The 23,781-nt window shown below is 43.7% G+C and overlaps 2 protein-coding genes across 2 annotated transcripts; one reads left to right on the forward strand and one right to left on the reverse strand.

Annotated features, from left to right (window-relative positions):
- The first annotated feature begins 1,595 nt into the window (after positions 1 to 1,595).
- Positions 1,596 to 21,406, forward strand: LOC107187801 (TNF receptor-associated factor 4). Its single transcript, XM_015575975.1, has 7 exons — positions 1,596 to 1,673; positions 6,379 to 6,531; positions 18,361 to 18,465; positions 19,012 to 19,173; positions 19,730 to 20,047; positions 20,131 to 20,391; positions 20,559 to 21,406. Exons 1-7 carry the CDS (start codon positions 1,596 to 1,598, stop codon positions 20,910 to 20,912), a joined length of 1,431 nt encoding a protein of 476 aa, XP_015431461.1. The 3' UTR covers positions 20,913 to 21,406.
- Positions 21,406 to 22,866, reverse strand: LOC107187822 (probable DNA replication complex GINS protein PSF2). The gene is made up of 4 exons (XM_015575995.1): positions 22,601 to 22,866; positions 22,419 to 22,527; positions 22,200 to 22,361; positions 21,406 to 22,120 (listed from the first exon to the last, which is right to left on the reverse strand). The coding sequence occupies exons 1-4, from the start codon at positions 22,843 to 22,845 to the stop codon at positions 22,073 to 22,075; spliced, it is 564 nt and encodes a 187-aa protein (XP_015431481.1). The 5' UTR covers positions 22,846 to 22,866; the 3' UTR covers positions 21,406 to 22,072.
- Positions 22,867 to 23,781: the final 915 nt, after the last annotated feature.

Raw genomic sequence — 23,781 nt, forward strand, 5'->3', positions numbered from 1 at the left:
AAAAATGATTTGTTGAGTATTAGCAATGGGTATCAATTCTAGTGTCGCGTTAATTACCCGACTCCTCGGCTGGTGGAGTGTACAGTCGACCCAACAAACATAAACTGTTTGACGTGGATCGCGCGATTTAGATTTATCGAGGGGATAAACGTGGGAGAGATACAGAGAGAGAGAGAGAGAGTGAGTGAAGAATTTCACGAACACGATTTCATGGAAAATATGCCGCGGAAAAGGTTGAGTTTCGTAACGATCGTCGCTTTCGTGCAGGGCCACGACGAGTGTACAGTCGCTGGCCATATTAACACTAGAACAACCGACGATAAACGCATATTTGCCTCAATCGGTGGATAAACGTGAAAAACTTTTGAAAATTTAGAAATTTATAAATTGACAAAAAGTGCAATAGATCTGAGAAATGTAAGAAAATGTCGCAGCAGTTCCGACTTCCGGTCCCGTCGATCGAACGCCCGCTCCAGGGGCCATTGTCGTTCCATGAATTGAAACGAGGGGTTAATTAAAACCGTCTCCTCGACAGTCTCGTAATAAACCGAACATCCTCGTCGGTCTGTTAGGGTAAGGGGTTTACACGATCTAATAATGCATAGAACAGATCTTACATGATTAATAATAAGTTAATATGAGTTTCTTGGAAGATAAAAACGATTTCTTTTGACCACTTGAACCGCTAGGTTTCGAATTCGGGACCATTGTGAGACGGGGAAAAATTTTGAAATTATATCGTCGATATATTCTCGAAAGCTTTTAAAATACACGAGGCTACGCGTGGTCGTGCATGTCCAGGGACCATCAGATTACCCCCACCCGTGGTGGTGTAAGGGGAGCAGATGTGCACGTGGCGCAGGAAGTTTAGTTTTACACGAGGAGCAGCAGCTGACCGACGTGAGCATTCCTCCTCGGATAGAGAGCCGAGGATGGTCGACGTCTCGGTGGTTGGCTCCGAAAGGGGGATGATTGCTCAGCCCTGAGCTAGGGCCCGGTTCAGCCTAGATACACCCACATGTTCGTCAGAACACGGAAACGAGGGGAAAGAGGGTCCGCTTTGAAGAACGGCCCATTAAAGTGCCGAGGGCACATTCATTTCCTCCCTTCGCGCTTTCATTTCACGTTCTCCGGGATATTTATCGAGCACGAAACGTATAATGTTTTATTTCCTGGAGCTTTGTGCTTCGTGATATTACAGGTTTTTCACCTCGGTTTCTCACAGTATCTTGCGCGTTTTACTTCTATACGGATTGTTTTTTTCTTTCCCACTTGCTGCGAATCTGTTTGCGACATTTTTCTTCTTTCCACTTTCTTAGAGAAGATTCATTCAACGTTCACTATCCTGTCGAAAATGTTCGCCCTTGAACTCGACTTTATTTAACACTAGAATTACCAACGATAAACGCATATTTGCTTCGATCGGTGGATAAACGGGAAAAACTTTTGAAAATTTAAAAAAAAAGATCCACCGACAAGTTCGTAGAGGCAGCAAAAAGGATCGTCGAACGCTCCGTTCGTGGGGGTAGTTTTTCTAAAGCAATAATTCGAAGCGGTTGGAACGAGGGCCAGGAACGCGAAACAGAAGTTAGAGCATGAGAACGAGGTGCCGGTGGTACGAGGAGAAGGTGGCAGAGGTGGAGGATGAGGAGGAGGAGGCAGAAAAGCTGCCGGTCAGATTGTGAGCAGGGTAGGAGGGTTGCAGCTGCTGTGACAGCTGCAGACTTCCCAATATTATTCCCCCGTCCGCTGCTATCCTCCGAATGGTGGGTCCCTCCCGTCGGGCTTTCCAGGTGCTCCTCGCACCGGCGCCTCGAAAAATCTTCCTTTGTTCCCCGTGGATCGAACCCGCTCTTCTACACGTCCTCAGGTATCGATCGAAACAAAATTTTATCGATTCCTTTCTCGTTTCGTTTCACTCTAACGACCCGCATACACGGATCTGTACGAACTGTTTTGGATCAGAAATGCTTCCTTCAGTCGTCGTGAACCGATGTTCCGAGAGGAAGGGGGCACGCATGAAAATCCATCGCCTTGATTTTATTCTAATCACAAAGCCTATTCTCGTTCGCCAGTTCCACCGTGACAGCCTTGCACCGTAAAAACCGGGGCCGTAGCGACACAATTATTGCGTAACCATTCAACATATTCAGGTCGGGCCGTTCGACCTTTCCCCAGTATCTACCTGTGCCGGATGCGAAACTGGACTGATCGGGCGAACGCGCGTGCCAGGCTTGCGCGGAGAACGTGTAATCCGCGAGAGAAAAAACGTGGTTTATGTAGGTGGTGGTACTACAGGATATTCGATAGAAGAACCGGAAGTCCTCGAGGTGGTCACAGAAATCGTTTACCATCAGGTACTGTTTATGTTTTCTCTAGGGGAAACCAGGGAAGGTTGTAACACGGGGTAAGTTTTAATTTAAAGCGGTTTAAATTTAACAATCATATGCATTTTCATTTATATTTTTTGGAAATGTTTATTTGTATTCATATTTGTGTTCAACTAAATAAAACAGACGTGTTACAATTTACCCCGGGCTGGGGCACATTGTAACAAAAGTTCAGATTAGTTTAAGATGAACATAAATGTCTAAGTATCAAAGATTTTGTCACATATTTACACTCAATGAGTTGACCAAAGATGTGAGCAGTAAGTCACACAAATTATTTCCTGATTGAGGGAAACACTTTTGAGAAAAAATTGTGAAAACTTTTTTTGTTACAATCTGCCGCGGTCTCACCTACGTGTTTCAAAGCGGAAACGAGACAGGATTTGTCGTCATTTTCGGGCGTGACACCGAATTATCCCACTTGTCTGATTATTTTGTGATGCTCGACTAAGGTCAGGGCTCTCTCCCTCCCGTTTAGTCGTCTAATTCCAGGCGCATAGGGGAGCTTTGATGAGCTCTCTCTCTGGTTCCAATTAGAGGGAAGGGAAGGTCTGCAACGTGCTGGAGCATACGGTCCCGATAAAGCCGTGACTAAGGGACCGTGTTTGGAAATCGGAGAAACTGGTTGTTAAGGATACCGTATCCCTTGACACGAGAAACGTTACGCACCAATTACATTAGCGTGTGCGATATGCTGCGTATGTATCGCAAAAGTGGGCTGAATTATGCCGGCAGAGAACGAGACCAGCGGCGGTGATTACGCGTCCTCTTTCGTGATGAACACAGGTATCTTTAACTCGTCACTGAGAAGAGGCTTTCTTTCGTTGAAATAAAAAAAGGAACAAATTACTACATTTAAGTTTCAAAAAATATACATTTTAACTTGATCCAATTTTGTTATATATCGTTATTTTCCGAAGGTTCTCGAGGTGCGAAGTGAACGATTCCGAGTGTCCATCGGACATAAATTCTCTTGTCGGAGTCTGGTCCCCCATTTTGGAAACACTCCGTATTTTCCGTGAAGCCCGACAGAAAAATTCGTGAAGGGTCGGAGCTCGAAGCAAAAGATGCCCCGAGAGTCGCGCATTTAGCCCGGGGGAAGAGATTTTGATCTATACGGCGGTGATGGAGGGGAGAAGACACCTGCCCGGCGAATAAAAAGGGTCGGGAAAGGTGCACGATCATGAATATCACGTCTGTAAAATTACAGTAAGTCTCTGGCGAAATGAATACGGCAACCTGGCGCGGCGCACCTGTTGGGATGTTTAAATAAAAAAGTGTTTCAACTCGTCTATATACGCAAATGCGAAGTTGTCGCGGTCGTATACCGAGCGATCGTCCCTTCGACGAATTCGTGGGGCGACATGAACAACGAATAAACTGTGTTCGGTATAATTGTACATTGTTAAACGGTCAGGAATATGGAACAATGGCGAGTTACGGGGGTTCTAAATGGGTCGATGGTTTTAAATGCGAAACCCAATTGTAACCGGGGCCTAGGTATATGTCCACCGACATAACACATAATGACCACCAATCGTCCCAACAACCGTTACGGTCACTCGGGCAGATTTCATTGTGCCTCGACAGTGCGCCGTAATTTCGCTCGGAGTTAGGGGCTGCGTATGACGCCCGTCAACCCGGAATATTCGCGAGAACATATGTCGACCTAATTACCGTCCACCATGGTGACATTCCGAAAAGGGACGACGGGCCTGAATTTCGAGAAGCGACACCCGCCCCTTGGCACGCCAATGAAATTTAGAACAGACACCCGCCCCACCCGTGAACAGGGGCCCCAGACAATGGCCCGGCTTATCCGATGACGAGGAAAAAGAATTTTGTCGGGCGTGTTTGGAGAAACGAAACCTGGGAAATGGGGAACAGATGGTGTGAATTCCAGAAGGATGCGGGTCTGACGGAATTAAACATTCAAATGCTCCCCGTAAAAACCCAGGGGTGGTCACCTTTGGCTCTCTGAATGCATCGGACACCCACGGTCTTGAAGGGTGAAGTGACTCCGGCTCGGAACTCTGCCCGTCTGAATTGGGGGGTCGTGAAAGAGGAGCCTGACTAACGATTCAGGAATTTAAAATACCACCGGACGGAGTATCGATCATAAAGAATACCTATATTATCTTGGAAGGAACCAGATCATCTGGAAAACACGTGCACTTTTGATAGATCGAACTTATCGAGGAGGAGCCCACACTCCTAGAGGTTACTAGGAATTCTGTTTCGTGCAATGACCCGGAGGTCAACCACAGTACGTAACTGTACCCAGCCGTTGCGCCGCACCTGCAATTGGGCGACAATTCTCCCTACCTTTGCTTATTGTACTTAGTCCGTTTACCGTAACGAGGACGTTTGATAGACTCGATGATCATTTTGTAGTGTAATCGAGGGACAATGTTATGTTCAGGTGTACTCGTTTTCGAACGTCCTCTGAGAGAGATACTGTCTCACGGAGATCGGAAGGCGGGGACGTCGCGGATGTTCCTTGTTAGAACGCCGGGTACCGGTTGGTGTACCTGGCCAGAACGCTCGATTCTGGGCCTGGTGGGGGGAAGGTCGAAGAAGGCCGCAGCTGGCTAGATCCTGTCCGCGTACGTACAGCCTGGAACACGGCTGAATGTAAGGAACATGTCTCCTCGCCAGTCCCCGGGCCCCGTACAATGTCGTTATGCTCTCCCCTCCCCTCCACGGATCTGCAGTTGGCAACACGAGACTGTCTCTTTGCCGATCGTCGTGCGTCGGTGTGTCGGAGACCGGTCAAATTCTTTGTCTCTCGGAAAGCGTGCCAGTAAAAGTATTACTGCCTTTGATATTGTACGCCCACTACGACTACCTGTGTCCGTCGATCTCCTGATTGTCTCGATCAATCGCCTAGATCTTTCCGTGACAACGTAGTCCGTATAACTGGGAAATTTAGAACTTCTAGATTCGGCTTCGTCCTAAATATTTCTAGTAATTAAATGGTTCTTGTTAACAGAAACGAAATATTTCTAATAACCGAACGATTTTCTCGTAATCCCCGTCACACATTCAAAAATTGTACAGCTAGGAAGTTACATTCTGCGAATCGAAGGATGCAACGCGTTCCGGGAGGACTTATAAGTTACAAGTCGTAACAGCGAACTCGTGTCAATCCAAAAATTCCCATTAAACCGATCGTTTTATGGAACCTTTATACGATTTCTAAACCGCGATCCGTGAAGTCAAACGGTCGACCGTACTTGTGCCACATATCTGATAATCTCTTTCACACGTTCCTTCATTCACTGTCGACCCGAACTTCTGTCCTCGTCGCATGTAACGAGTCCTCGATCGTCTCGCCTCTCTTCTTTCCCTTCGTTCACTCCGAAGGAAGAGACTCGTGAAACAACAAGACCCCATCTTATTGCCATCATCTTCTCTGGAAACGATATCGCTGTCTCGTTCCGTTGCTCGAGATTCCCATTCGGTTTGTCTTCGTTCTTCTCGTCGCCCGCTGAACCATCCTGTTGGCTATTTCCCCTCAGTCCGTCCTTGTCGCGCGACCGTAGCTCTGTCTCTTTCCGATCGAGCCGACCAATCAGTGCGCTTGGTCCAGCAGGCATGCCGCGCCGCCGTTCCGCGGCGGCGAGAACTCGACCCCGGCCGGACCGTACGAACAGTCTGTCAGTAAACTTGGTAGCGTGCGTTTGTTGGCGCGCGCGTCTGACTCGAGGTTTCCATGCGTGTCACGACACGGATATACACACATCAGCCACATCTTCTCGAACGCTTATTAATATTTATTAACGGCCGCGGTTAACGCTCCTAAAGTGAATTCGAGAACGGTGAATCGGGATAGAAACAAATGCTGACATCGTTCGTACACCGGTCTCGTTGTTGAGAACGGATCCGCGCGAGTGCTCACCTTCCCCCCTCTCCCCCGATCGGAACTGTTCCACCGTGTGTTGTTGTTCCTTTTATCGACACCACACGCGCGTCGTGTACATCGCAGTGGACGAAAACCTTGAGCTTCCCCGCAAGGGTGTCCCCCCAGAGGCCTTCCAAGGAGTCGAAGGGGTTTCATGTGAGCCCCAGCGCTAGCCCCACGTCGCCACCCAGCCCGATCAACGACAACATGGACAAGACGCCGATTATAAGCGACGAGGTTAGAAATTTTTTTTTTTAATTTATACTTCTGGGATTGTTTGGTTGTATTTTCGTTTCGTTGACGCGTCGCGGTAGATTTTGATATCAGGTCAGAGTCATAAGTAGTGTACCCTGCCGTGAAAATTCGGTTTCCACTAGGGAAAAAAGTGACATACAGGAAGGGGCCTTCTACCATACTTCTACCACTTGGTATTAGGAATTACTGAAATTTATGCCAAATTAACATCCGATTTAACATTTATTTCAGTACCTGAAATTAATTTACCAAGTGATAAGATGCCCTTCCCCTACTTCACTTTTTCCCCTAGTAAAATCTGATCGTCGAGATGGTACTTATGACTCAACCCAATAGTTTCATACTACGTGCTCGGTGGCTGTCGAATTTGACAAAGTTTCTCTAGGCATATTATTGTCCCCACCTGTGTTCAGTCAGTTCGCGAACGATTCGCGTTTCAATGTGCACACAGAGCATTCCACGAATATACTGGATCGGAGTTTCGAGTTTATCGTCGTACGTGTTTCAGATAACGGGGTCTGTTGCTATACGCCTGAACCAGCTACGGTTAATCGCCGGTTATATGCGTTTCGATTCTCCGCGTCTCTCTGTTGTGCATGTTCCGTACGCCTTCCCGTACAGTTATTTACTTTCTCGCATTTTCAGTTCTGAAATGAATATTCCGTTAGAATCACCATTCGAGAAAGTATCGATTTTTGATCTCGATCGTCCCCACGCGTTCCTTCCGCTGTGTTCAACTTTATAACCTCCCTTGCGTAGCCGTGTGTGTAACTTAATCTTCATGCGAATAAGGGGAAACCGCAGAACAGGGGAAATCTATTATTGGACGAAACGGAAACGGGGAGGGGGTTACGTTTCGTTATCGTTTACAACAGAACCATTCATGATTCCTATCGGTGTCGTCGCGTTGTCGGCACGGATCTCTCACGTCGGAGACCGTCCCTTCCGTGGTACACTGACGAGCAAACTCGGTTTCCACTAGGGAAAAAAGTGGCGTAGAAGAAAAGTCTCCTACCACTTACTAAATTTATGACAAGTTCGGAAATAAATGTTAAACCGAATTTAAGCTCGCGAGTGCACCATTGTATATTGTCCTCTTATCGAAGTAAATACGTGTGCGCGGGGCTATCGAATCGTGAGCGCTCTTATGACCAGCGGCCACGAAACATTCTATAAAACTCGAAGCATCGAAAGAGGGTTTCCCAGTTCGCTGTTCGAGCGTATTCATGCAATGGTATTCTATGACCAAATGGTTTCTTTGTTCGGCTCGTCTAAGGCGCGCATCTTTTGTGGTATACATTGCGCCATGTAACATACCACTTTCGAAGAATTCTTTCCCCAACTTCGGAATGTACTTTGTTACCGTGTGCAGTAACTTTGTTCCCAGCTTGCAAAAATTCACCCATAAACGACCAGCACCGTGCGTAATACCTGTTTTTTTCGTGGATCTTTTGTTTGAAGAAGTTAAAGAACGCTGTAAAAAGAGTCGCTGTCGTAGTTGTTACGGAGGACAGAGCAACCAGATGTTCTGACAGTACTGACGTTTCCTTTTTTTTCTATACCGCCAAATAATAATAAATAATAATATTACATATTCAAAGTAAACATCCATTGATGCTTGTTCCCTATTTTTCTGTAATTTAATCAAACCGTTTTTATGAATCAGATGGTTTAAATCTTTTGAGTCTTCTAGTCGTTAAATTCGTGCCTAACAAGTTCGACACTAATTCGTTAGGGTGAGTCTACACTGACGTTTCGAAAACTGTTTCAGTGAAGTCATCGGTAACACAGTGTAGCCGATCTGTTGCGTGTTCCCTTTGGTCGCGTGTGTTTTCTGTGTGACGAAAGTAAATCGAATTTATTCATGGGCTAATAGAGGGGCAGTCACTCGACAACGTTAACGTAGTTCCCCCTGTCGTATCACGCGTGTATGTATTTGGGGAATCGAGTTCATTTCTTTTTTGCGGTCGGTTTAATCGTCGCTGCGCGGCCCCCTTGACATCGCGCGTTTCAACCACACACGTGCGCTGCGTTTACGATTCCCTTTGTGTGGACACGCTTAAAAACGAGGGGAGCAGAGAGAGAAAGAGGGACATAAAGATTGGTGGTAGCCGGGAGTGCCAACTTTTGCGGGGTCCACAGAAGGGGGGGGGGTTCGTTTGTGTAAACACCAGCCTCTGGGAAGATGACAATGGTGTATACGACTGCAGACGGTTGGCGGCACGTGCCTCAGCATGCAGGCGGATATTTCCCTTTGGCAAACGGAACGATAACGTGTTTCATCGTATCGAATGGCTAGTTTTCAAAACAATAATTATTTGAATGGGGGGTGGGGGCAATTCCACTCATCGGTGGACAGTATACGACTGTGTCGCGCATGCTTCTCGAGAAATACTAGTCATACATTAGAAAGGAATATCTTATACTATATATACAATTCCGTACATAGATTTCTTCTGCGAGAAAAACCATTCCTTGTACTGAGCAATCGTATATGGACCAGTTTGAAGTATTAAGAACGGTTGATGAACAAACCGGAGAAAGCTAGGCTAACTCTTGGCTTGTCGATCGCGCTTATACAGCAAATATATGTGTATACTCAGAGAAATCTAAAGTTCAATATAAAATGTACGGTTTATTTAAGTTCTTCGCCAGTCATGTAGCGCATTAAAGTGGTACGAGGGAGGGGGGTATATAACTGCGAGAGACACTTGTTCTCGTTAGCGTGTCGCTGCGGTGCAAAGCGGGACCGAAAGAAATCACTACTTTGGCCGGCCCGATTTTCAACGAGCGACCCCAAACAGTAACTTTTACTTAACGCGCCGGGTGGTTGGATTTGGAATTTGGCGATATTTGCCCGGGCGTGAGAATCCTCTCTGGAAGTGGACAGAGTTGGGCGTAATTTTTTTGAATAATAGTAAAAATCTAAGATAAAATTTAAACAGTTAATGATATTAAACAATTGTTTGTCAAGTGTTTGCTCGTTCAAGAAGAATTGTTATTTCATTATACAAATTGGAATTACCATGTTTAAATCTTCGAAATACTCTTTTTTTATTTTTTATTCGAAATGGAGCATAGTTTAACCTTCTCTCGCGGCACACGAGACTGTTGTCTGCTGCAGGACTCTCGCGGTTGAAGGCGTTCCTCCGCCGGGTGTATAAAATAAACCGCCGGCGAGAGTCGTCGGTGTGTCGGCTCGGCCAGGGCAAGGTGGGGGCAAGAAAAGGACGCGACCAGGACTGGTCCAAAGGCGGGGAAAGGCGACGGCGGAAGCGTGGGAACCGAGCGTAACAGATGGCCTCGGCTGCTTCCGAACACGCTCGGCCTCCTTCGCGCACCTCCTCCGTAGCATCGACTCCGCTTTCCGTTCTCGCGGACTATGGGACGCCGATGCAATGTGTTTCTCGTGAAAAATAGATTCGTTAACTCTTTATGGCCGAATTTCGATTAGCAACACTATTTTAAATTATCACTTCAAGACCATGCGCTTCATCCTCCATGACCGATGGGACGGAAGCAGTAAGAATGGATAATGATCGACCTAAAGTGACCGTTAGATAAGTTTATTTTGTCGAAATAATCGAAGCTCGAACGATGCAAGAGTTGCGCCGTTGCGCGCGAGGGTAAACAGCAGTTTTAAATGACAGGGAGAGTAGGATTACATAATCGAGTTACCGTATGCACCCACCATTCGATCGGGAATAGGTTAAGTGAGCAACGATGCTGAACAAAATGCGCGAAAAGAAGTACACACGTGGCGATATCTGAGACGCCTGAGCACTTAACCCGACTATGCACTGGTATGGCTTTGAGAAACACGTGTGTGATTTTTCACTGTACGTTTACAGAAACATCGAGTAAGTGAATTTAATTGCAACGCCCCAATAATTTCATTGTTATCGTCAGACATAACGTTCCCGTTCGGAATGCATTTTGCCAATTCGAACGAGGCCGTTGACATTCCAATTGACTTGATCATCCAATCGCCGAGGTCCCGTGGATCCGCGGGATGACGGTGTGGCAGGAAATAGTCGCAGGAAGTGTCGCGGCCTGCCTCGACGGTGCATAATCTCGAGGAAATAGCACGCATACTTGGGGGGGACCGTTGTGTTACATCGGTTTCTCGGTTATCTGTTCTTCCCGTCGACGCCAGTGGTTCTCTGTCCTGCTAGAGAGAAGTGACTCGTTTAAATTGTTACATGACACTCATCGAGGATGTACTGTATATCCACAGTATGTCTGTATTTCTATCAGCCATCGAATATATATCACGAGAGTAGTCCATATTGCTCTCGTGGCGCCAGTTCGATAGTGGGAAAGTGGGCCGCGCTCAAAATGAAAAGGGAATCACGAACCATCGACCTGTGCGCGCGGTTCCCCTGTTTAGTGAACGGTTCAAACGCGCGCCGTTTAACGGGAAAACCTGTATTACTTTTGTTCTTTGACTTGCCGGTGAATATCGAAATCAGTTAATTGCGCGTAACTGTAACCAATGTATATGCATTACGGTATCCTTGGTCAGTACAGTCGGAGAAACAAAATCGATAGATAATAGGATTTCGCAATGTTCGAATTAATACACGGGGCGTAGCGGCCGATGACATAACCTGCGGATGTCCACATTGCGCAGCACGTGAACGTACACTGCGCCGAGAGATAGGAGGGGCAAGATATATTTTCAGTTACAGCTTTTTTTACGATTTATAATTTCACTTTTTAGACCGCGAACATTTATATGCGAATTTCCATTTTTATTGTGTAGAACACATTAGGGGAAAAGTGTTATATGTATTCATCACCCACTGACTAGAATCGTAGAGTATACTATGTCCTTGTCACTAAGCCGTTAACTTGTAGATATAGTAGTGCGCCGTCGGTAAATACGTTCCCAGCAGTTCGAATAAATATTATTTTTTCATTCTTCGTATAATTGGCCGGCTGTTCATCGAAAATATCATCACCAAATTAGTACCAGAGTGTGTTAAGAGCCGCTACATTTCAGCCTGTTGTTATTAAGCTACGCGTGGTTAGTCACTTCTGACCCCGCCTCAGGAATGCGAGATAACCGCGCGGATGGTTACGAGTTGCGTGGGTAATTACGGCGTGTTAATTCAAAACCGACCCGCCCCCCTTCCCATAGAGGCCACCGCCTTTCGTCTTGGCCGGAAGTCCTGCGGTGTTTGTTGTATCTCCGCGCATTGTTCCCCTCCTCGTGCATTCCGTCGTAATGAACTTCTCGTTCTGCTTGCCTTCAGAAATAGGTGGTGCACGACAGTAATCGCCGTGAAAATTACATTTAACTATCCTCGGTAACTAGGACCCTCAGAAGTCAGGTCACGTGTGTTCATTTGCGAGCACTCGAGTGAATCGGTATTAACCTCTTTCTATGGATAAGGACACCTTATTTTTTATGTATTTGAGAATTTTCAGATCTTTATCGATGTGCATAGTAGCTCGATAAAAATTGAACGTTTCATCTGAAGACCAATTCGAGTTACAGTAACTCCTCGATGAGTGTTCGAAGGATCCTCGGTACTGACAATGGACGTCCACAGGTGTAACGCTGACTTTTTAGTACGGTTTAGCACAGTGATAGAGCCTATGAAATATTTAATATTCTGTGCCTTCGAACACTCATCGATAATTTACTGTATGAAGTTGAAGTCTCTTAGCAATCGTGTACTCTTCACGTCCAATCCATGATACTTCATCCCCCAACTGATAAATACTTCGAGGCGATTCAGATTCGATCGTTTATTTGCTTTAACGATGAAAAGTCACGTTTCGAAGTTGCAAGTGTTTACTTGAACCGGGCCTCGGGACATCGGTAAATATCGCTAATAGTAATGTCTAACTTTAGATCGGCGATAATAGACGATATTAGGCGGCAACTGTTATCGTGTTAGCTTATTTACGCAACGATCGGAGTAGTCCCTGATCCCCCCAAAGGCGCGGACGCGTTAACGAGGAGGCTGTGTATACATGTATATTTGTTTTTCTTGTCGAGATTACGATGTCAGACAATAATCATGGGTCGTTTTTGGCCGTAATTACGGATGAGATGTCCATTACTACGGACGAACGATCCTGAAATTTGGAGGTTTGTAGATTGTTCGGGACCGATAAGATAGGACGAAGGCGTGTGCACGCGCGATAAAAGGCTATCGTAACTGTTTTTACTTTGAGAACCCTATCGTGTTGAGGTTTCCCCGACAGCTGTGGCAGCAGCGTGTCGCTGCTACTTGGAAAAGACGTTCCTAAGAAAACACAAGGTAAATCAGTGATCTGAACGAGATTTTTTTCCCTCCCCGGGTGAAACACGATGCACAATGTCCAACAGGCTGATGACTCGAAACGAATGTTATCATATTTTACCTAAACAAATTTGTCATGTATCTTTATAGTTTGCATCTGTGAGAATGCGTCAGCCGTTGGTAGACGAACACGTAGATCCATGAAAGAAATAAATAAAAATTCTTTACGATCGTATTGTATGTAAACTTTTATTGTTTTCCACGGAACAGCACAGTTCGATGATATCGCGGGATTAATACTTCTACAGGGGTTCTAAACGAATTGTTTAACTGGCGGAACGCACCGCATCAAATTAAAATGCACTTGGTTGATACTCCACTTCGTTCGTTGGGTCGTGAACGTAGGAGAAAAGCCTAGGTCCCACGATGTCTTTGGGGACAGAAGAATATTGTTTAGCAGCAAAAGCTTCTCGACTTCTAGGTATAATGGCTGGGAAATTTTTTTATCGAACTTTTGGTAATATTCATACTTTAAAGGAATAACAAAGTTGAAAATAATTTCTGGACTATTGTTATCATTTGTACATTTCAAAGGAATCAAGAGTTATAACACGAAGTAATCACCAGATAATTCAATATTTATTGGAAAATAATTGCGCTTTTCTACCACCGCGTCCCGGGTTAAAGAATGCGCGCAGCTTCGTGCGAAATTCACGGGGTCACGGGTGGTTTACTCGGAAATCGCTCAACGTCGTCCCACGACCGGTAATTTATGGGGTTCCGAAGTCTTCCCGTTGCAGAAGTATGTATATGTATACCACGGGCGCGTGCAACCGACAGGAAGTTTTCCTTTCGCACGCGATCTTCCTCGAGCAACAAACATGGCCGTCACGGAAAACCGAAATCCGAACGAAACCGTAACGGAACCCACGGTACCGGCACCTCTTTTATCATACATCTTCCAGTCGCGAAAAAAAGACGACGTTTCATAACACCGAGCAACGAAACTTTTCAACGGATGAAAAAATTCGAATTCGAGTGATCGAAGCTACGCTGTGTCCGAAATTCAAAATATCGATCGGGGTCGTCGAAACATGTTCACAGAGCGAGTCACGCTTCGAGATACGATACACGGTTGATCGTTGGTCATCGACTTTGTCAAGGTCGCGGCGATTCGAATGCCGACGAAAAAAATTCGTCCGTTGGAGATTCGAGGCCGTGTGTGTGTGTAACCGTCACGCTTGTGCATCGCTAATGTCGCCGGGGAATTTTTCGAATACCTGGGCTCTCGGTCGTGGGACTGCTTTCCGTTTCATTAAAATACCGTGGATAATTTTTACCGAAGATTCAGTAAAACTGTTGATATTTTGTGTATCCGTATATATCTATTGGGTTTCGAGTTGTCTACGTTAAATACAGGTTTCGTGGTTGGTTTCTATGCGGAGAGAGATTTCTTGTGTTCGCCTAGATTAGAGAAATTCCAAGTGACACTACGTATATAGCGCGCGGACCACATCATCGTGTCTCTCGTCCTCGAGAATAAGTGGAACGTACGCGAAGATCGTGTCCGTTATTTCGCCGTGACGTCACGACGCGACTTGTAACCGCTGTGTAACAGCGAACCGAAGAGCCAACTTGTATGTGTGATGTCAGCCTCGCGGCTGGTTGGTATATTCTAATTCGGTGGTCCTACGCCAGCTTCCCATCGCAAAGAGACGACACCGTGGCAGTAGAACACTCGGGGAGGCCATTCATTGATGATTCTGAAGCTCAGTTGTGCCTTCGAAAACACTGTTTACCGCAATCTGACAAAAATCGTTTTCCAAATTCGTCAGGTTCTGAAACAGCGCCACCTATAAAATCCAAGTGCAGACTGGATTTGATACACCGTTATCATTTCTGCAATTAATTCCCCAAATTTATTCCTAAAATCCACAGGCTAATTATCATACCGTATTGGCCTAAGAATTATTTCTTGCGATCCTTCCGACTTAGGATTGAGAAATTGTGAAATGTAGGATTTCGTGACTGTACTTGTCACACGATAAATGATGATTTTGCATGGATCCGTAAAAACCAAGAAACTATTGCACTGATCTTTTGATCTCTCGCCGACGTCGTCGATCCGTCGAACTTTCGAACCTTATGTAACGATGCCTTCGGTAATATGATTTTCCGTTGCTTGTACTGCTGTTCTACACAGACGAAAGATCGGGCGCGCTCGCGTACGAGAGAGGGAGAAAGGCAAGGCTCTCGTTTTGACAGTAATACGGAACTTGCACAAGGCGGGATCGTTGCCCCGACCGCTGCTTAATTGGACTCTCTTTGTTTTAATTAATTCGTGGCATCCGCGGTTCGTCCAATTGTTCTGGCGCCCGTTTGAACTCTACAACACTTGCTACAACACGAATTTATGGACACGCATAACGGAATCGTTATGGCGCTCATTAAACGTGACTCTCGTCGCGTGTAGGCTCATTGTTGGAATTACAAGAAGGTTGTTTAGCAGTTTGCTTCTGCGTTTACTCAGAGAACGAATATATACATACTTAAGGTATTGTTAAGAAACAATACCAGTATCAATTTTAATGTACATACTAGAACGGATTTAAACGTTTCCCACAAAAGAGAAATTTTTCCTCTTGCATAGAAAACAAAATCATTAAGTATAAAACGTCGTTACGGACATGGTGGTTTCGATAAACAGTACGAAATAACTTTGAGATGACCTTGAGGAATAATCACATTTTTCCTGTTTCATTTGCAAGAGACACATTCTTTTTTATCGACTGTTTACGAGATTTGCATCGAGTTCCAATGTATGCAATCGAATTCCATTTTAGAGGAAAATATATTCATTGAAAAGGGGAGGCTACCTTAGTGTATCGGGAGGGACGAACGGGATCCAAGATCCACGGGGGACCAGTGCAAGTGTATTTTTTATCCAGCGACGCGCGCTCGCGGTGGTCTTATTGCTCGTCGTTTTTCCATCCTCGCAATCTCGAAACTGAAGAGGTAGGTCTGTCTCTTCCATTCCCGGCGGTGTTTATATCTCGCCGGGCAGGCGGCTGGTTGCGTTAGGTTCCTCGACCTTGCCGGTCGTGCAGGTTTTAGCTCGCATGGCACCTCCAGACGCGCGTCCCCGCGTGTATACCGGGTGGTACCTGTGTGGAAATACCTGACAAGAAAGCGGACACTCGTCTGGACGCCTTGGTGGCCGTCTGTGGTTTATAGCTCCTCGTTTGTCATCCTTAGACTGCGGACTTTTATGCAAAATCACATTTTAGAAGGTTCTTCATAAGGACAAAAACAAAAGTAGGAAGTTCTTTCTTTCCTTAAGTATCTTATTGGATTCGTAAGAAAATAGAACATCCGTTGCATCTGACGAAACTTTTCTCCTTCATTGTTTTTCACAGACACCTATACATGCATAAAATCCACAGTCTAGTCATCCTTCTAGTCTGGATCCATCGCGCACTAAGATTTGTTTCGGGAATAAGACATTAATAAATCATTTTTTAATACATTTTGTATCATTAACACGTACACCGTGGAACCTATTTCGACTTCTCTTCCGTGTTTGCGCCGACAGTATTATGCTACAGTTGAACTTCCATTATATTTGTCGGTCACTGGTGTCTGACGCGCCGGTGAATGTGTCAAAGATCTCTTTGGATAAGTGTGACGATATTACACTGCATTCTCAACCTCCTTTCACACATAATGGTCCCACTAACTGATGCTTTAATCCTGAGTCTGTGCCGATCCTCACACTTGTTTGTACAAGTGCCATAAACTGACTGCTTAAAGGAAGCATCACAACTTTAGGAGGTTAAAGGACCCCTGTTAAAATAGACCCAGGTGTTAGTAATTATTGCCATCGTGTAATACAGGAAATGTACGAAAATATCTTTGTACTCCAACCTCACAAAACTATTATTCGAAAGGGCTCGAATGGGCCTCCTTACCGTTTGACAAATTTATTTAAAACACTGAAATAAATGTTAAACCGAATGTTGAATTGCCATAAATTTCAGTAATTCCATAACCAAGTGGTAGGAGGTCTTTTCCTTACATCACTTTTTCCCCGAGTTTGCTCGTCAGTGTATGTATTTTATTTAAAGAACCAGAGCGCCATCACTCATGGGAAGTATTAATGGAGACAAATAATGATTTCCGAGCACGTAGCTTACCCGCGTCGTCAAATGTATTCCCGTTTTCGCCTCCCGCATGGTTTCTCGGTACGGGGCGGGCGCACCTCCTGCACATCAGGGTTATTATTGAACCTCGCTATTTCCGAAAACCGTCACGACTCGCCGCACCGTGGCGCGTTCTTCCTGGAACCAGCAACGGGCAGAGGCTTGAAAATTCTAAAAGGATCGGAATGCCGTCTCCAACATCGCGCACACATACCATCAAGGCTCCCCATTCCCAGGGAAAGTCCATCATCGGATGGATTTAGATTTATTGAAGGCCCGTCACGCCCTAGAGCCGTTTATTTTCTTACTTCTGCTATCAGTCGGTCTTATTGCGACAATATTGACCGACGGTTTCACGATCGCAACGGCAGGACGACACTGGAATCCACTTCCGTGCCACCTAGAATGGTAACGTTGTACTTAATGCGCAATTATAGGACACTGAATTATCGAGCCCCCTCTCCAGGGATAAAGTTCATTGGGTCTAGTTCAAGCGAATCGAACTTTCTCCGGAAGCGTGTGTGCTACACACACGGAAGGAGAATATGTATGCAGTTCGGGAACAATGTAACCGATTACCTAATCCGTTCATTACAATGAGGCTTCTCTCCTGCGATCCATTGCGGCATAAGAATAGGGTATTTAAATTGAATGGCACGTAAAATCTATTAATACACGTATTCCCATAGCTCGTGTACGGAAATAGGAGACCGAAAGTTGACGTATAGGTTCCGAAAATCTTTTCGAAGTGTAGTATATTTTTGAAGTATTACTGGTACCCACTAGTATACACATTTAGAAAAGGGTCTCGGTTATGAATTCGATCGTCCATGTGAGAGCAAGTTTTATTTTTACACGTGAAATCTACCTATTCGAGCATAGAAACCCAGTGCTGGACGCACATCGAAGAGACAATTAATTACCATATTTTACGGCGCCTTGGAACGCCGAACGAGTTGTTTATGGGACGTATGTCTAGAGGTATGTCGCGAGCGCATAGCTGACTGGTAACGACTTACCTGTTACCCAATTAATCGCTGCCCACGTTCGAAAAGATCCAGTTCCAGCCACAAGGGGACAACGAATCGTTTTGTGCTCGAGGACAATCGTGTGTCCCTCGACTCGTTGCCCCGCGAAAATTTTCTCGATTCTCACTGGTTGGTAACCGACGATCCCGTCACGGTTTTCCATTCACAGCCGAGCACATACCGGTGCACGGCATAAATTATTGATAGACCGTTTCTCCCCACTCCCCTTTCTTCGTGGATCGCGATAAACGGCCGTTCCTCGATCTTTTCGTCTGGTAGGAGAAGAGAACTTCACTCGATAACGATCTCTCGTCGCCTTTGTTCCAGAATTTCCAGGACCTGGAAGCTGAAAAGGCAATAATGGGCTCCATTGTGTACTGCATCCATCACAAGGACGGGTGCAAGTGGTCGGACGAACTTAGAAAGTTGAAGGTGAGCCTCTCGCAATTCCAACTTCACTGTGTATCATTTTCCCTCGTCAGGAATTATAATCAAGTAATTAATTGAGTAATTAAACGCAATTCCCGGGACGACTAAAAGAATGGTTCGAATAGTCGTACTTAGAGTATTCAGGGAAAGTAATATTTTCAACGGTAATAGAGTTGGATTGTGAATTTTGTGCATTTATTCAAGGGGGTCCAACGAACCCCATGAATATTTTATTTTCATTCAATAATTACTCAAAGAGATACTTGTTTATTTAAGAACACGAAAAACAGATAGTTCCGTAATAAATAATAGAATTTCCAGCCTACCAATTGAGGGTTAATGAAGATAAATTTCATGTCTCGTTTCAATGTTACCAAAGTTCTCCAGAAAAATATATATTAACGTGAACAATTTTGTGGTTAAGAGGACTCTAGGACCTTTCAAGGTCGACTGCTCTTCACGAATGTAGATTATTGCTTTGAACTTCGTGAAATCTCTCGAGGCAAGTCCGATCGAACAATTGGTAAAAATTGCATTGTTCTGCCTTAGGCTCACCTGAATACCTGCAAGCACGATGCGGTGCCGTGCAGCAACAAGTGCGGCGCAATGATCCCGCGCGTACTCATGGAGGACCATTTGAAGTACACTTGCGCCCAGCGACGAGCACGCTGCGACTTCTGTGCCAAAGAATTCACCGGTCACACGCTCGAGGTAACTGCTCCCGCATTAATTAGAGAACCGCGATCGAGTGCCAGCTGTTAACTGTACTACCACGAGGGAGACACGAGAAGGAGAAGAGCAGCCACGGAGAGGAAATTTCTCGACTTTTTTTTCCACGTGCTTTCCGTTGTTATAACCGTATTTGCATATTTTTCTAAACGATTACTACGAACCATAAAGCCTCTGATGGCTTACGTAGTCCTTGACCTTGTTCTTGTATTAATATCTCGAGATATCTTCAAGTAAAAGTAGTCAATGATGATTTGAAGTACGAGTCAGTTAGAGTCGAGAAGTTGTCCATACCTGAGTGTTAAATGGAATTTTGAATTCGAAAGTTTCTTTGGGAAGTCGCTTTTGAAGATGTCCTGAAGGCAATCTCAATATTGTCAGTGGCGTCTAAGTGACTTCCACGTTATCAGCTGTTTAGAGGCTCCATAATTTTCTCAGATAAAACCGTTCGGCCGATTTTTATTTTTATAATACGTAGTATACAGAGATAAATTTTTTTATTTTGTGTTGTATAATGTTTCCGTTTCTGTTCTTGTAGAAACACACGGGCACATGTGGCTACGAGCCCCTCTATTGTGAGAACAAATGTGGCATGAAGGTGCAAAGAAGGCATCTCAGCCAGCACAAGTTGGGCGAGTGCGCGAAAAGATTGGTGGCGTGTCGTTATTGCAACAAAGAGTTCGTTTTTGACACGCTGGGCGCCCATCACGCCAAGTGCGGCCGTTTCCCAGTCGCCTGTCCTCATCGGTGTGAGACTGCGGTGCTACCAAGGGAGGATCTGGAAGTTCACTTGAAAGACCATTGCACCACGCATCTTTTGTCCTGTACTTTTAAGGATGCTGGTTGTCGTTTTAAGGTGCGTCGATTAAACATTTTTACCCGTCGGTTCGTTCTTCATTTCGAGCTTCGCAATAACAAAATCGTTATTCCTTGTCACAGGGGAACAGGTTCTCGTTGGACAAACACCTGGAGGAATCAGCAAAGATGCACCTGAGCCTTATGTGCAGTGTAGTGACAAAACAACAGCATCAAATAACCAGCCTCAAGTCGGCTATCAGCAAATTGTCGTTAAATTATACGGGCACGCTGATATGGAAGATCACAGACTACAGTGCTAAAATGTCCGAGGCAAAAGCAAAGGAAGGCATGGAATTAGTCAGCCCTCCTTTCTACACTAGTCAATATGGTTACAAGCTACAAGTACGTAGAAATGACCAATTAATGTGTACACTGCTTGTTGAAAATGTGGGACCTCATCTCTTTCATAATTATGAAACCTGGTCCTGTATTTTTTTCTGGCGGTGTAAATGTACAAAAGCTAATCTACATTGTACAGCTTTATTAACAATAGTGTTCAACATTTATAGGCATCAGTTTTCTTAAACGGAAACGGAACCGGCGAAGGAAGTCACATCTCCATATACATAAAGATTCTTCCCGGAGAGTACGATGCTCTGTTGCGATGGCCATTCTCTCACAGTGTGTCTTTCACCATATTCGACCAGACGGTGGTCGCGGAGAAGGCGTGCAATATTGTTGAAAGCTTTATACCCGATCCAACATGGAAAAACTTCCAGAGGCCGAGTCGCGAGCCTGATTCCCTTGGTTTCGGTTTTCCCCGATTTGTTTCCCACGAAATGGTAAAGAAACGACACTTCGTCAAAGACAATACAATGTTCATTCGGGTAAAAGTCGATCCTAGTAAAATCGTGGCCGTTTGAGTGTAATGGTCCTCCAACCATCCTTCAACGCGTACTATAAAATTACTCGAATACCATCATTGTTCCACGTAACACACTTTGATATTGTTACACGTAAATATTTTGATGTGGTTGTTACGCATTTCTTATGTTACACGTAATGTCAGTCCAGTAAATAGTTCAAGATAATCGTATTTATTCACGTCGGTCGTGTACTCGGTGTGATAGTGCGGAGTACTTTACATACAGGGCACATGGTACTTACGTTGTATACCATAGGTAAGATTCATTCAGGGTATCTCTGAAAGTTTTAGAAGCATTCGTACAGTGACACCTCCAAATTTGCATACTGTATTCAAATTATGTCGTGTTTGGACTCATATTCACAGGGAAAACGTCATCAATGAATTCCAAATCCTACGCTTCCAAACATGTGTACATCACTGCCCCGAACTTGACTACAACTTTGGAGGTATTGCTGTAATTTCCTAGAAGATTTTTCATTGGGAACTGTACAACAGTGTTTATATCTTATTCCGAAATTTGTATAAATTTTTAATTACGTTGACCTTATTTCGAACTTTTATTTACATTATAAAATTAATATTTCTGTTACGGTTCCCAAATTACTCTCGTCGCTTGTTTCGAACGAATGAATTTCCGTTCCGTGCAGCGTACAATAAAAATATTTCCGTTTGCAGACTTAGCGTCACGTTAAAATTATAATCTTAAAAGTTTGGAAAGTTTACCAGGCGAGCAACGTTAAGCTCGCTGAAGGGGTTTACTTTTAAGAATTCAAATCAAAGATTATTAAAGGACTGTATACTATAAGCTAAGGGAATGTAAATATTGTGAAAAGGGGGGAGAGTCTACGGACGATTAGTTCACGCGACAGATCTACCAATGTAAATACGCATTTACTACACGTTAGTGATAATGAGAAATTGTGATTGAGATGCTAGTGACTGTATGTAATGATTTAAGAGTAAGAAGTAATAAAACTATTATATCATGTTTGTATATTATATATTATAAAACTGTGAATTTTTTAGCCTCCCAGATTATTTCCACTTGTGAGATTTAAATATTCCACAGAAATGCAATTTAATAACAAACAAATTTCACAAAAATATACATATATATTTACAGCTTTAAAAAATGTAACAATTTTCTTGAATTCATCACTTTTGTGAGCCTTCTGTATTTTGTGTCTGTACAGTCCTTCCCCTCTGGAAAAATAAAATTTATTTGTCACAAAGAAATAAAACTTGATAACAAATAGAATGAATTTATGCAAAATGTATCTACATTCTGAATCCTAAACATTTGATCTAAAGCATGTGGCAGCAGTGGCCGTACACTGTTAATTTCCATGGCAGTCAGGTGATCTAATTTTGCATGTAAACCTTCACTCTTTAAGAAAGCATCTATTGAAGTACGAAGCTTGGACATCCTTATGTCCCATATATCCTATAATTTACAATATAGATTAGTATTAACAAAATAATCACTTGATATCTCTTTTACCTTTATTGCTGTCCTTATTGCGTCAGCATCGGATATATCATCACTAGCATGGCTTAATAAAAGTTGTGCTTCATCCATATAATGATTGCTAGGCATTTTAGTAAACAGTCTACAAAAATACATTGTTCATTACGCAAAAAAGATATTTTTCAGTCAAACGAAAACAGGAAATTCTCACTTACTTTGACAATTTTTCGTCTTCTTTTACCTCGTTCAAAGTATTTTCATTCATCCATTCTTGGTTAATAATTCGACATTTCTGTTGCTGTTTCAGATTCACTGCCAGCCAGATTGGAACTTTGACAGGTAGACCAGCACGAAAAGGACCTATCGATCCCGATATCAAATGGATCGTATCGAAGCTAAAATTTGGTACGATTGAGACCAATTCCTTTTCACCAAGAAACTCCACTTCACTCGGATCCATGATCTTGTTATTGATCTTTATTTTAGGTCACTTTCACTGAAAAGAACTTCGGCATCTTACGCTCACGTCTGTTGCTGAAGCTGCACTAAGTTTTGGCGGGAAAATTGCTGTGTATTATGTTTGAAACGCTACCTGTTGTTCGGTAGGCTAACTTCAAATGTATACAAGGCGCAGGCGTGACGTAACAGCCAGTTATTGTAAGTTAAAACAGCGATTATTTCTTTTAAAATAACATAAAATGCATGATGAAAGAAACATCTAGGTTTGAAGAAGTAAGTTAAATAACTTTATATTAGGATTTTTAATTATGGATGACATTTTTGTGACATTTATTTTTCTTGACGTGTAATATACAGAATACGGAATGAATATTAATATACAAATAACCTTACGTAGCAACTTCTCAGAAGCTTTTAAAAATTCGAATATCCATCCACTCATATATCGTAATTTAAACAAAAAAGTGAACAGCAAAATGATTCAATCAAAATGTTCTAGTACCATTCTTTGATTCCTGTGTTACAATCAAACATAATTGGTATACCAAATCATTGCTACTCATCATGGATATGTTATTACAAATATATTACACAATTTTGTTGTCTATTTCTGATCGACAACGAATAAATTGGTTTAGGAATACATATTCAAGAAATACTATTACTCACTGTACATTTCTAACATTGAACATTAGCAACGAAAGTTAAAACATTGTAATCTCAACTCGTGTTCAGTCAGATATTCACAGTCTTAATTCAAGATATGGTGTAGTAAAATTACGCATAATAAGTTAACAAGACATAACATTAACAATATATAAAAACGCTGTCTCGACCGCATCGTAAATTAATTCGCTCGTGTTTTGCCATGAGTATTAGCACCAGGACTCGGAATATCGTACATCGAATGAACATTAACACCAAAAATACATCGCAC

Source organism: Dufourea novaeangliae, unplaced genomic scaffold, assembly GCF_001272555.1.
Source record: "Dufourea novaeangliae isolate 0120121106 unplaced genomic scaffold, ASM127255v1 scaffold112, whole genome shotgun sequence".
Lineage (NCBI taxonomy): Eukaryota > Metazoa > Arthropoda > Insecta > Hymenoptera > Halictidae > Dufourea > Dufourea novaeangliae.